The sequence below is a fragment of the Theropithecus gelada genome, chromosome 6 (genome assembly GCF_003255815.1).
Source record: "Theropithecus gelada isolate Dixy chromosome 6, Tgel_1.0, whole genome shotgun sequence".
Lineage (NCBI taxonomy): Eukaryota > Metazoa > Chordata > Mammalia > Primates > Cercopithecidae > Theropithecus > Theropithecus gelada.
This window is the reverse complement of record NC_037673.1, coordinates 62,775,307-62,789,687: the sequence shown is the minus strand read 5'-3', so window position 1 is coordinate 62,789,687 and position 14,381 is coordinate 62,775,307. Positions and strand designations below refer to the sequence as shown.

Below are 14,381 nucleotides of genomic sequence, written 5' to 3'. Positions count from 1 at the left end.
TCCGAGCGAGCTTCGGGATTGGCTGGGGTGGGAAAGAACAGCTCCAATGGGCATGCAGCGCGCGCAGACGTCCGGGACTGGCAAGCGCTGCCTACACAGCGCGGAGGCGACCTGGAGTTTGTGGCGCTGTGATGGTAAGAGCTGAGCTGGGTAGGGCGATATAACGGTTGAAGCTTGTGGAGCTCCAGTCCGGAGGGTGCAACCCTTACCGCTGGCGAACTGCATACCTGACTTCCAAACCCGGCTTTGAGCCCCGTTTTTCTCGGCTTCCCGCCCGCCAGCGCCAGCTCCAGAACCTCGCCAGTATCTAGAGAAAGATGGAGGGGTGGGGACAGAAGGAAGTGGTTAACTGGCGGGTTTCCTTTCAAATGCACTAGACCTGTTTTGTCTCCTGACCTTTATTCTCTCACACACTCTCTGAAGAAGGCGGTGAGTGCCTGTTACCGTTTCTGGGGGTGGAGTGGAGAAGCAGCTACTTCAAGTAACCAAATGACCTAGGGCAGAACGGGTCACCCTTCTGTCTTCTCCCTGGTATAGGATTTCATCACCTGGCAGTCATCTGAACTCTTTCTCCTCCTTCTCATCTGTGTTCTTCATTTTTAAAAAATTAGGTAAAAAGCACATAACATAAAATTTATGATCTTAATCTCTTTTTAAAAAAATCAAATACAACTTGTCAAAAATGACCTCCGTAAAACACTTTTTTTCTCCGCAGTTACTTTTGCACCAATCCAATAAAATCCTCGTGGTAAATCTCTTCTCTACTTTTGCCTTGAGATAGGCACCACGTACAGGGAGGAACTGCCCCCCATAGTAGGCTCTTTATTTCAAAGGTTCCCATTGTTTGACCATTCTACCTAGCAAGTCTCATTTCTTCTCTGCCCTCTGCTCTCATCAGACTACTTTCTTTTGTGTCTCACAAATTTCCCTTGTTCGTTCATGCCTCCCAGTCTTATGTGTTTATGCTTGAAAGCATCTCCACAGCAATCTAGCCTTCATGTTTACAACTCATTTTTCAGAGACCATGGCAATAATGAGGATGAAGATGATAATGATAATAATAATAATGTAGCTAGTTAACATTTATTAAGCATTATTATGGACTAATTCCTTTATTCCGGGTTTGTTTCTCTAACCTTCACTATCTTGAATTCTGATAGTACTTGCAGGCAGTGGTGTATACTTTACCATTTCATAGCACTTCTGACTACCTGAAAGCATATCATGTGTTTAGTTATCCATTCATTTATATTGTCTGCATGAGAATGGAAGCTCTATGAGTACAAAGACTTTTTCACCTACACAGTTAGTGTCTGACCAATGGCATATATTAACATATTTGTTGAATAAATGAATATATTTTAGAATTATGTGGGGTTTTTTTGCTTATTTCATGTATATTAATCTTTTCCCAATTAATAGTGCAAGTTTCTTTAAGTATAGTATTATCCCTAAATAAAGAGATACTGTTTTTCTTTAATAAATGATTAAGTATTGTAGTCTTAACTGGGGACCTCAAAAGGTTGACTTGTTCCCTTTCCAGGAAGATAGGTTTAAGGATACGAAATATGGGAAGGGGAAAAGTTAAACTCTTAAGTGTGTGTGTGTGTGTGTGTGTGTTTTAATTAAACAACTGAAATTTATTTCTCACAGGTCTAGAGGCTGGAGATTCAAGATCTCGGCACCATCATTTTCTGGTTCTTTTGATGACCCTCTTCCAGGTTACATACAGCTCACATCTTGCATCCTCAAGTGGTAGAGAGCAAACTATTAAATGTTTCTATATGTTTTTATTCTAATGCCACATTAAATCGCCACGCCAGATAATTTGTTGACTATCTATCCCTCACCCTCCACCCCCACCACATGTGCAGAGTTTTGCATTACTTTTGCATATTGATAATATATTTTAGTGGTCAGTAAAGAAATATTTATGTTTGACTTTTTCGCTTAAAAATATTCTAAAATTGATCATGACTGATTTTGGCTTTGTAGACTTTATGTCTTATGGGTATAGCAGGTGAGATATTCAGCCTTTTGCTAGTTGACATTCAAATTGTTAATAGCAAACACTGATAAAGCTCTTTATATGCTAGCTACATTGCTTTTATATACATATATATATACACACACACACACACACACACACTTAATTCTCATAACCCTAGGGAATATTTAATGTTATCTTCATTTTATAGGAAAGGAAACTGATGCACAGGAAGTTTAAGTGACTTGCCCAAGTCTCATAGCTTTTAAGTTATCAAAACTGGGATTTAAACCTATATAGTCTGGTTGCAAAGTTCATACCTTTAAAGTTTTTTTTTCTTTAAGTAATGCGCCATAATTGTTTAGATTTACGCAGACATATCTATCTTTAGGATTATTCCTAGGAATAGAACTTCTGGGTCAAAAGAAATGCATGTGAAATTTTGATGGATATTATCATACAAAGTGGTTGTTCCACCAACAGTGCAAGCTTCTTATTTCACATGCTTACCAGTGTTATCTCTTACCAATTTTACATTATTGCCATTCTGAATGAAAATTAATGCTTGTTTAATTTGCATTTTCATAAATTATATATGAGCTTATGAATGTACTTTTTCTGTATTTAAAAGGTATTTGTTTTTTCTTTGAGTTCCTCATTCGTGTCCTTTGCGGGTTTCTGTTGAACTGTTTTGTTGTTTACGTTTTTATTGTAAAAATGCAGACACAAATCCACACAAAATAAATGTAAAGTTTACTAATTATTATGAGGTGAACACCTTACCATCATGCTAGTCAAGAAATAAAACTTTGATAATTACCTCAGAAATCTCTCCATTTGGCCCATCCCAGCTACAACCCTTCTCTCCCTTCCACTCTTTCTCCAAAGTAATTGATATCCTGACTTTTTTGGTAATCTTTTTTTAAAATTTTTTTTAATGGTGAGTTGTTTGGTTTCTTCTTATGAATTTGTAGGCACTCGTTATACATTAAGGAAATTAGGTCTTGGGTTGCCATATATATTACAAGTATTTCTCCTAAGTTTGGGGGTTTTATATTTTAACTTTGTTGATGAGATGTTTGTCCATGAAGAATTAAAAAAAAAAAAATTTATGTAAAGATTTTAGTTTTGCTTAGAAAGGTGTTTCCTAGTCTAAGATTTAAAAAGTTTCTGTGCTTTCTTCCTATTTTTTATGATTTCTATTTTGGGTTTTTTGAGGGAGTGAGGAGTGACGTAAAGATTGAGGTATGAATTTAGACTTATTTTTTTCTCCGCAAGTACTGATCAGTTTGTTAAAAAAAAAATAAAAGGGAAAGATTTATATGGACTAAAGTATACAATTAAAAAACAGTATTATATATAAAATACGTATCTATTTGGATTAGTTTTTTCTCCTTGATTTGCATTGTCATCTCTGTCATATGTCATGTGTCCATATGTATGTGAATCTAGAAAGTCAAGAAGGGCTTTGTATTGTGTTCGTTGCTCGATTTGCCTATTTTTGTGCCAATTCTACATTGCCATAATAGTGTAGGGTATGTCCTCCCATCTTATTTTTCATGAGGAGCTTAGGCTAGTTTTAACCCTTTGTACTTCCATGTAAGTTTTAGAATTTGCTTGTCAAGTCCCGTAAAGAGAAACAAAAACTTTCAGGATTTTGGTTAAGATTCAGTAGCTCAACTTGGGGGAGAATTAATGTCTTTACAATGTGGATCTTTCAGTCCATGAATATGATGTATCTTTCCATTTATTTAGGTTTGCCTTAGAACTTCTTGTTAATAAGTTACTGATTAAGCAGTATAAAATGCCGAAGTTCCATATGAATAAAGATATTGAGGAGGCATATTCTGGTTTGCATTCGATGTGGGGTAGACATCCTCATTCTTTATTGCACTGTCTACCTTCTTAAAATTGCCCGGTTTTGAATCTTATGCCACCAGATTTGGTAACCCCCTTCTATTCTTTGCAGGAATCATCTAGCAAGATTGTTTTACTCGCCCTCATTCCTTGAAGATTTTTAGCTCCTGGCTCACTGTTGCCCTTTGCAGTACTACTATCATCATTCTTAGTGATTTTAATATCCTTATAGATGATCCAATAATTTGGCCTCTCTTTTTCTTGACCTTCTCTTCCCTAGTGATTATGTTCTCTCTCTTGTATTAGCTGCTTATTCCTATGACCATTCTTTCACTTTGTACCTGTCTGTGCCTGTGGTGCTACACCATAGAAGAAAACATAACAACCATGCTCTGGTTTTACTTTAAACTCATGATACTAATCTCAGGTGAGCCTGTAATGCTACTGCTGAATAATCCTGTAACTTTATCCTCTCCCATCTTTTTATATATCTGTTTTATACATCTCTTTTTCCTGTGCCCTTAAACTTGCAATACTTTCTTCCCATCCTTTCATAGCTGATGACTGTAGTTACCATTTACTGAGAAAAGAGAAACAATCCACATGGAATTTCTACAAGTTCCTAGCAGCACGTCTACTTACCTACCTACATCTACACTCTTGATATTCTGATGACCCTCCCATTAAAATGCATGAACTGCATGTCCATTTATCTTAAGCCAACCCCTCTACTTATGTACTAGATCCCATTCTTTCTTTTCCCCTTTCTCTTTTATATTAGCAATATTTCTTTCTTGTATTGTACCATATAAAGATACTATATTTTCTCCCATCTTTAAAAAAGAAAAAGTCTGTTTTAACCCTATATCTCCCTCCAGTTAGTAACCGTATTTCTCTCTTTTGCTTTAAAGAAAAAAAATTTGTGTGTGTGGTTTTTTGTTTTGTTTTGTTTTTGTTTTTGGTATGGTCTTACGGTCTTGCTTTGTCACCCAGGGTGGAGTGCAGTGGTGTGATCATGGCTCACTGCAGCCTCAGTCTCCTGGGTTCACTGGGCTCAAGGGATCTTCCCACTTGACCTCCTGAGTAGCTGGGATTACAGGCATGTGCTGCCATGCCTGGCTAGAGAAAAAACTCTTGAAAACATTTCATATACTTAATATTTTTAATTCCTTGCCTTCCATTCTTTCTTGAATCCACTCCAATCAGACTTTTATTCTTGCCATTCTTCTAAAACTACTCCTATAAAGGTTATCTGTGGCCTTCATTTTTGTATGTTTACTCCAATAAAATTGTTGTAATAAATTACCCCAGAATGTAGAGGTATAAAACAACTATTTATTATGCTCATGGGTTTTGTGCATTAGAAATGCAGACAGGACACAGCAGGGGCAGCTTCTCTGCTCTACAGTATCTGGAGCCTTGGCTAGAAGATCAAAGCCTAGGGGCTTAATTGTCAGAAATGATCATGTGTATGTCTGGCAGTTGATACTAGCTTTTGTCTGGGAACCTCAGTTCCTTTCCACATGGACTTCATGTGATCTCTTCCTTTTGTGCTACTTTGGGCTTTCTCATAACGTGGTGCCTGGGTTGCAAGGGTGAATGTTCCAAGAAAGAGAAAGCGAGAAGTTAGCTATATTGCCTTTTGTGACTTAGTCTTGAAAGTCATGTGGTGTCATTTTCATTGTATTCTGTTTATAAAGACAGCCACAAAGTCACACTCAGTTTCAAGGGGAGGGGAAAAAGACTCTGCCTCTTGATGGGGGAATACAACCTGAAATATTGCTGTGACTATTTTTAGAAAAAACATTTTGTTCCTCTTTATTACTAAATACATTGTCAGTTCTCTGTAACTTGACCCGTCTCCAGTGTTTGACAGTTATCATTCCTTCCTTGAATACATTCTTGGATTTCAGGACATCATGTTCTTGATTTTCCTCTTAACTTACTGAGTGCTGCTTCTCAGACTATTCAGTTGGTTCTTACCTCAATAACTCCTGGCCTGAAGATCTCATTTCTAGCTGCACGCTCTTCCTTTTCTTATTTCACCCACCCTCACAACTGTAAGTACAGTCGTGTATCACTTAACGGGGATATGTGCTGAGAAGTGCATTGTTAGATGATTTCATCATGTGAGCACAAACCTAGATGGTATAACCTACTACACACCTAGGATGAATACTGTAGGTAATTTTAACAGAATGGTATTTTTGTATTTAAACCTTTCTAAACATATAAAAGGTACATTAAAAAATATGGTATGAAAGATAAAAAGTGGAACACCTGTCTAGGGCTTTTACCATGAGTGTAGCTTATAGGACTAGAAGTTGCTCTAGATGAGTCAGTGAGTAGTGAGAAGATGTGAAGGCCTAGGACATTACTGTACCCTACTGTAGACTGTAAATACTGTACACTTAGGCTATACTAAATTTATTTTTTAATTATTCAATAATAAATTAACCTTAGTTTGCTGTAAGTTTTTTGCTTTATCTTTTTAATTTTTTAACATTTCAACTCTTTCGTAATAACAGCTTAAAACATAAACATGTTGCATAACTGTGCAACAATATTTCCTTTCTTTTTTTATTTTCTAATTTAGAGACAGAGTTTGTCTCTGTCACCCAGGCTGAAATGCAGTGGTGTGATCATAGCTTACTATAACCTTGAACTCCTTCGCTCAAGTGATCTTCCTGCCCCTGTCTCCTGAGCAGCTAGGACTACAGGACTGTGCCACCTCACCCAGCTAATTTTTAAATTTTCTTTTAGAGAAGGGGGTCTCACTTTGTTGCCAGGCTGTTCTGGAACTCCTGGACTCAAGTGATCCTACCACCTTGGCCTCCCAAAGTGGTGTGATTACAGGTGTAAGTCACTGCACCTGGCATATTTTCTTTAAGTCTTTTTTTTCTAGCCAATTTATATATTTTTATTTTTTACTTTTTAAGTTTCTTTGTTAAGGACGAAGACACACATTAGCCTAGGCCTAAGGCAGGGTGAGGATCGTCAAGACCTCAGTAGGCAATAGGAATTTTTCAGCTCCGTTGGAACCACTGTTGTATGTGCGGTCTGTGATTGACCAAAATGTCATTATGTAATGTGTAACTCTTATCTATGTTATGATGGCTGTCAAATTCATATTTATAGCTCAAAACTTTCCACTGCAGACATGTATCTCTAATTGCTTAATTAGCAGCTCCAATAATTGACACCTCAAATGTAGCATATCCTAAACTGAGTTTTTAATCAGCACTTCTCCCATGTTTGCCGAATCTGTCTTTTACCATCTTTCTCACCTCAGTAACTGGCAACGTAATAATTTACTTCTCTCTTTGACAATCCATATATGTGCTGTTAAGATATTCTGTTGGCTCTGTCTTGAAAATATATCCAGAATTGGACATTCAGTGCTGCTTCTATCAGTATTATCCTGGCGTACATCTTGCTTGGGTCATTGCAGTAACTTTCTAATTGGTTTTCTTGTTTCTGTCCTTACTGCCTATAGTTAACCAGAGTTGTACTGTTAAAATGTAATTCAAATGATTAATTCCTCTGTTTCAAACTAATTGCTTATCATCTCAAAGTCCTTAAAATAGCCTACCAAGCCCACATGATCTCATCCCTATTGTCTCTCTGACCTCATATTCAACTCTGTCTTACTTAATCTGCTGTAATCACACCAGCTCCTTCATTACTGTGGAAACATGACAGTCATATTCCTGCCTCAAGGCCTTTGCACTTGCAGTTCCCTCTGCCTGGACCCTCTGCCCCTGTTCATCCCTGTACTTCATTTCTTTATCTTCTTCGTGTCTTCTTACTCAGTTGTCAATTTCTCAGTAACCTTATATCACCACCTTATTTAAAATTATATTGTCCTTGCCCTAGCATTCCCTGTGTTTCTTCCCTGTCTTTTCTCCATGGCACTTATAAATCATTTTATATACTACAGTATATATATGTTCTATTTTTTATTTTGTTGTCTGTTTTCCTTATTTAGAGTAAGGTTCACGGTAGGAGGAATTTTTGTCTATTTTGTTCGTTGCTGTATTCTTATCCCCTAGATGAGTATCTGGCAGGTAATAAGTGTTCAACCAATACTGCTGAATGAATAAATATTTTTTGCTTTAGTTTTTCTTCTACAGCTAAAAAATCGCAAAGCACATATCAATGAATCAGCAAGATCTAGATCCAGATAGTACTACAGATGTGGGAGATGTTACAAATACTGAAGAAGAACTTATTAGAGAATGTGAAGAAATGTGGAAAGATATGGAAGAAGTAAGTATCAAAAAATAGAAGTGATATTTAATATAAGATGTAAATCAACTTCAATATTAGACTCAGGAAAGAAATGATTGTTGTGCTAGTTTCCAAAAGCCATTATGTATGATAAATATTTATATAGCTTTTAGACCTATAAGCATTCATTCAAGAAACTTTACACTAGATGAGCTATAGAAAGAAAAATTTTGGCAATCCATGCTCCCAAGGAGATTACCATCTTATGGAAACAACAGCCATTATATTATGTTGTAGTACAATATTAGATGTATTATAGAAGTACAAAGACTATGCTTAGGAGAAGTCCTAAACCCAGATGAAGGGGTCAAGGATAGCTTTTTAAAAGAGGTAATTACTGGGATAGGTGCGGTGGCTCACACCCGTAATCCCAGCACTTTGGGAGGCCAAGGCTGGGGGATCATGAGGTAAAGAGATCGAGACCATCCTGGCCAACATGGTGAAACCCCGTCTCTGCTAAAAATACACAAATTAGCTGGGCGTGGTGGTGCATGCCTGTAGTCTCAGCTACTCGGGTGGCTGAGATAGGAGAATCGCTTGAACCCGGGAGGCGGACGTTGCAGTGAGCCAAGGTAATGCCACTGCACTCTAGCCTGGTGACAGTGGAGTGAGACTCTGTCCCAAAAAAAAAAAAGAAAAAGTAATTACTGATTTCGTTTCTAAAGAATAATTAGTAGTTAGCCTGTAAAAGTAGAAGTAGTATACAAAGCATGAAGAAGAAAATGTGTAAAAGCTGAGAGAGTTGACAGAACACTAAATAGAATATTATGTATAATGTACATTAGGAGAAGGACTTCTAGGGTAAGAATGGAGAAGTAATCAGGGGCAAAAACATAAAGGATTTTGTTGAGTGTGTACTAATGGGGAGCCACTAAAGGATTTTAAGTATGAAAGTGACATGATCAGATATGCAGTTTGGGAAAATTACTCTGGTGTTTTTGAAGAAAATCAAATGCAGAAGAGTAAGACTACAGATAGAAAGCATTTAGGAAGCTCAAGTAATAGTCCTGGTAAAAAGTAAGGAAGCCCTAAGTATTGTCATTGCAAATAGAAGAGTGGATTCAAGAGATAAGTAAGTAGGATTAGAAGTTAATTGATGTGCAATGGAAGGGATATATGGTTAGTTTTAGGTTCCTGGTTTGGGTCATTGGGTGGTTGATGGGATTATTTCCCCAAATAGAGAATATAGAAGTGGGAAGAACACATAATTATGAGTGAAAACATAAATTAATTTAGAAAATGTTGTTTGAAATGTGTGTACCTTTTTGAAGTTGGTGAGATAGAACTGCCTTTGGTACACTAGAATATGTTGGTGAAAATTTGTTCTACTTAAAGCAAGCTTGTCCAATGCGCGGCCCAGGATGGCTGCGAATGCAGCCCGACACAAACTTTCTGAAAGCATTATGGATTCCTTTTTTTTTTTTTTGCTCATCAGTTACTGTAATGTATTTTGTGTGTGGCCCAAGACAATTCTTTTTCCAGTGTAGCCCAGGGAAGCCAAAAGATAGGGCACAGATATTTTCAGCATCTTATTCTTCCCAGTAAAGTTTCAGAATTGGGCAAATTAGTGAGGTTTTTCTCTTTTCTTACAATTATTTTTAATATAAATACTTGGTATTTTGTATTATTAATATATTTTCAGGATAATTTTTATAATCCTCCCACCTTTTATTTTTTGCTTCAGGTATTTTTTCAGTATAAAAATTTGGATTTTAAAATTACTTAAAATTTGTATAGAGAAATGCTGCACTACAAATGAGCAGAAATAGAATTTACTCATATTTTTATCTCATATAATTATCATGAACAGTTTTGTACTTTTTTAACGGCACAGAAACAATGTCTCCTGAAGGCTTTATTTTCTTAGGATTTCTTAGGATCTTTACTATTTTCTTACTTGTTATTTTTCTATAGTGCTATCCCTCATATTTTTTAATCTCCCACTTCCAGTTATCTGACTTATAATTCATTCTAGCTATTAGTTTTTGGGTTTTTTTTTTTTTTTCTCTTCATTCTAGTGTCTCTTTTTACTTGTGATGTATTCACCTTGGGACTTGTTTGGCTGCCTTAATCGTCCTACTTACAAAGTGAAGAATTTCAACAAACTCTTCTCCATCAGATGTTTGTGGTTTAGAAGAGTGTTATATTGGCCTGGTACAAAAGAGGAGGGGAAGGGAATTTTCTGTGAGTTATTGTGTGTGACTTGCTTTTTTTTACTTTTTAAATCAAGTGTCAGAATAAATTATCACTTACTGGAACCGAAACACTCACTGATTCAAATGCTCAGGTATGAATCTTCTATTTCTTCCTAAAAAATACAAGGTAAGTGGAATTCATTGTATTTTGGAAAAGAAATATATCTGTCTATATTTTTCTCAAGTTTAATAGCTTTGTTAATACCTGTATGCTTAATCATTTGGAAAACTTCTCACTCTTCTTGCTTTAAGAGTTGGGAGAATGTTCTAAAAACTTACTAGAACAAGCTATTATAAATAAGAGGTTTTTTTGTTTTTTTGTTTTTTTGGTTTTTTTTTTTGAGATGGAGTCTCGCTGTGCTCCCAGGCTGGAGTGCAGTGGCGTGATCTTGGCTCACTGCAAGCTCCGCCTCCCGGGTTCACGCCATTCTCCCGCCTCAGCCTCCCAAGTAGCTGAGACTACAGGCGCCTGCCACCACGCCCGGCTAGTTTTTTTTTGTATTTTTAGTAGAGACGGGGTTTCACCATGTTAGCCAGGATAGTCTCGATCTCCTGACCTCGTGATCCACCCGCCTCGGCCTCCCAAAGTGCTGGGATTACAGGCTTGAGCCACCGCGCCCGGCCGAGGTTTTTTTTTTATTATTTGTCTTTTAGCAGGTATACATATATTTAACAACTGAGTAAATTGCTTGTTGGTTGCTATTTTGCTACCTTATTAAAATTAGAAGAAAGACCAGTCCGGCCTACATGGCAAAACCCCGTCATTACCAAAATGCAAAAAAATTAGCTGGTCTTGGTGGTGTGGTCATATGATCCCAGCTACTCAGGAGGCTGAGGCACGAGAATCAGTTGAACCCAGGAGACTGAGGTTGCAGTGAGTTGAGATTGCGCCATTACACTCCAGCCTGGGTGAAAGAGCAAGACTGTCTCAAAAAAAAAAAAAAAAATATTAGAACAAACTGCTAACTTTGTGTTAGGTATAATAGTCACAGATATATTACTATATGTGTTGAATCTGAATTGATTTTACTCTTGGCCTACAAAAAGGACTAAGATATTCATTATAATAATCAGAATTATGGAATTGCTTTAGGAATAGATCAGTGGATCAGTGAAACAGATTAAAAATTAAAATTGCCTCGAGCAGCATGAGAGTTAGGAATGCCAACCCCTTGCAGAGTATTAAAGTATTAAGAATGTTTATATTTTCATCTATGTATAGCTATGAATAGTCCACAGAATATGACTTTGTTTTCTTCTTTTGTAGCTATCATTATTAATTATGCAGGTAAAATGTTTAACCGCTGAACTCAGTCAATGGCAGAAAAAAACACCTGAAAGTAAGATTCTTATTTTAAATTTGAATTTTTTGTAAGCCTATTAATGACAAATTAATTTAATAATTGTAAGAAAAATTACAAGATCCATTTGGCCTTTCTGACATCGCCCAAATTTCAGTGATACTGAGAAGCCGCTTATTTTTTTTCTTTCTATAAATTATTTTGTGCTGCTTTTGTTGTTATTGATAAACATATCTTACATTAGATTATAATAAGCTTGATTATGGAGGCGTTATTATATCCATTATGTTATCCTCATAGACACTTAGACTGCCTTATGCTCACTAGAAATGGTAAATTGTTTTTTTCTTCCCAGTAATCTGAGAGTGTTGTTCTTTTTTTTTTTTTTTTTTTTTATTATTATACTTTAAGTTCTAGAGTACATGTGCACAACGTGCAGGTTTGTAACATATGTATACATGTGCCATGTTGGTGTGCTGCACCCGTTAACTCATCATTTACATTAGGTATATCTCCTAATACTATCCCTCCCTCCTCCCCCATCCCCACAATAGGTCCTGGTGTGTGATGTTCCCCTTCCTGTGTCCAAGTGATCTCACTGTTCAATTCTCACCTATGAGAGAGAACATGTGATGTTTGGTTTTCTGTTCTTGTGATAGTTTGCTGAGAATGATGGTTTCCAGCTGCATCCATGTACTTACAAAGGACTCGAGCTCATCCTTTTTTATGGCTGCATAATATTCCATGATATATGTGTGCCACATTTTCTTAATCCAGTCTGTCACTGATGGACATTTGGGCTGATTCCAAGTCTTTGCTATTGTGAATAGTGCTGCAATAAACATACGTGTGCATGTGTCTTTATAGCAGCATGATTTATAATCCTTCGGGTATATCCCCAGTAATGGGATAACTGGGTCAAATGGTATTTCTAGTTCTAAATCCTTGAGGAATCGCCACACTGTTTTCCACTGTGGTTGAACTAGTTTACAGTCCCACCAACAGTGTAAAAGTGTTCCTGTTTCTCCACATCCTTTCCAGCACCTGTTGGTTCCTGATTTTTTAAATGATTACCATTCTAACTGCTGTGAGATGTTATCTCATTGTGATTTCGACTTGCATTTCTCTGATAGCGAGTGATGATGAGCATTTTTTCATGTGTCTGTTGGCTGTATGAATGTCTTCTTTTGAGAAGTGTCTGTTCATATCCTTTGCCCACTTTTTGATGGGGTTGTTTTTTTCTTTTAAATTTGTTGGAGTTCTTTGTAGGTTCTGTCTATTAGTCCTTTGTCAGATGAGTAGATTGCAAAAATTTTCTCCCATTCTGTAGGTTGCCTGTTCACTCTGATGGTAGTTTCTTTTGCTGTGCAGAAGCTCTTTAGTTTTAATTAGATCCCATTTGTCAATTTTGGCTTTTGTTGCCATTGCTTTTGGTGTTTTAGACATGAAGCCCTTGCCCATGCCTATGTCCTGAATGGTATTACCTAGGTTTTCTTCTAGGATTTTTATGGTTTTAGGTCGAACATTTAAGTCTGTAATTCATCTTGAATAAATTTTTGTATAAGGAGTAAGGAAAGGATCCAGTTTCAGCTTTCTACTTATGGCTAGCCAATTTTCCCAGCACCGTTTATTAAATAGGGAATCCTTTCGCCTGTTTCTTGTTTTTGTCAGGTTTGTCAAAGATCAGATGGCTGTAGATGTGTGGTATTATTTCTGAGGGCTCTGTTCTGTTCCATTGGTCTATATCTCTGTTTTGGTACCAGTACCATGCTGTTTTGGTTACTGTAGCCTTGCGGTATAGTTTGAAGTCAGGTAGTGTGATGCCTCCAGCTTTGTTCTTTTGGCTTAGGATTGTCCTGGCCATGTGGGGTCTTTTTTGGTTCCATATGAACTTTAAAGCAGTTTTTACCAATTCTGTGAAGAAAGTCATTGGTAGCTTAATGGGGATGGCATTGAATCTATAAATTACCTTGGGCAATATGGCCATTTTCACAATATTGATTCTTCCTATCCATGAGCATGGTATATTCTTCCATTTGTTTGTGTCCTCTTTTATTTCACTGAGCAGTGGTTTGCAGTTCTTGAAGAGGTCCTTTACATCCCTTGTAAGTTGGATTCCTAGGTATTTTCTTCTCTTTGAAGCTATTGTGGATGGGAGTTCATTCATGATTTGGCTCTCTGTTTGTCTGTTACTGGTGTTTAAGAATGCTTGTGATTTTTGCACATTGATTTTGTATCCTGAGACTGCTGAAGTTGCTTATCCGGATAAGGAGATTTTGGGCTGAGACAATGGGGTTTTCTAAATATACAATCATGTCATCTGCAAACAGGGACAATTTGACGACTTCTTTTCCTAACTGAATACCCTTGATTTCTTTCTCTTGCCTGATTGCCCTAGCCAGAACGTCCAACACTATGTTGAATAGGAGTGGTGAGAGAGGGCATCCCTGTCTTGTGCCAGTTTTCAAAGGGAATGCTTCCAGTTTTTCTCCATTCAGTATGATATTGGCTGTGGGTTTTCATAAATAGCTCTTATTATTTTGAGATACGTTCCATCAATACCGAATTTATTGAGAGTTTTTAGCATGAAGGGCTGTTGAATTTTGTCAAAGGCCTTTTCTGCATTTGTTGAGATAATCATGTGGTTTTTGTCTTTGGTTCTGTTTCTGTGCTGGATTATGTTTATTGATTTGCATATGTTGAACCAGCCTTGCATCCCAGGGATGAAGCCCACTTGATCATGGTGGATAA

The 14,381-nt window shown here is 37.0% G+C and overlaps 1 protein-coding gene across 5 annotated transcripts in view; it reads left to right on the top strand.

Moving 5' to 3' along the window:
* The first annotated feature begins 63 nt into the window (after positions 1-63).
* CENPK (centromere protein K) overlaps positions 64-14,381 on the top strand; it is a 49,087-nt gene continuing 34,769 nt past the window's right edge. The window contains exons 1-5 of one of the 5 annotated variants that reach the window (XM_025388160.1): positions 64-134; positions 1,654-1,721; positions 7,964-8,113; positions 10,365-10,421; positions 11,597-11,669. In XM_025388160.1, the coding sequence (XP_025243945.1) occupies positions 8,003-8,113; positions 10,365-10,421; positions 11,597-11,669 (241 nt within the window). In that variant the 5' untranslated portion in view covers positions 64-134; positions 1,654-1,721; positions 7,964-8,002. Of the gene's footprint in view, positions 135-1,653; positions 1,756-7,638; positions 8,114-10,364; positions 10,422-11,596; positions 11,670-14,381 lie in introns of those variants that run through there. The other 4 variants (XM_025388163.1, XM_025388161.1, XM_025388159.1 and 1 more) reach the window with 4 other exon arrangements.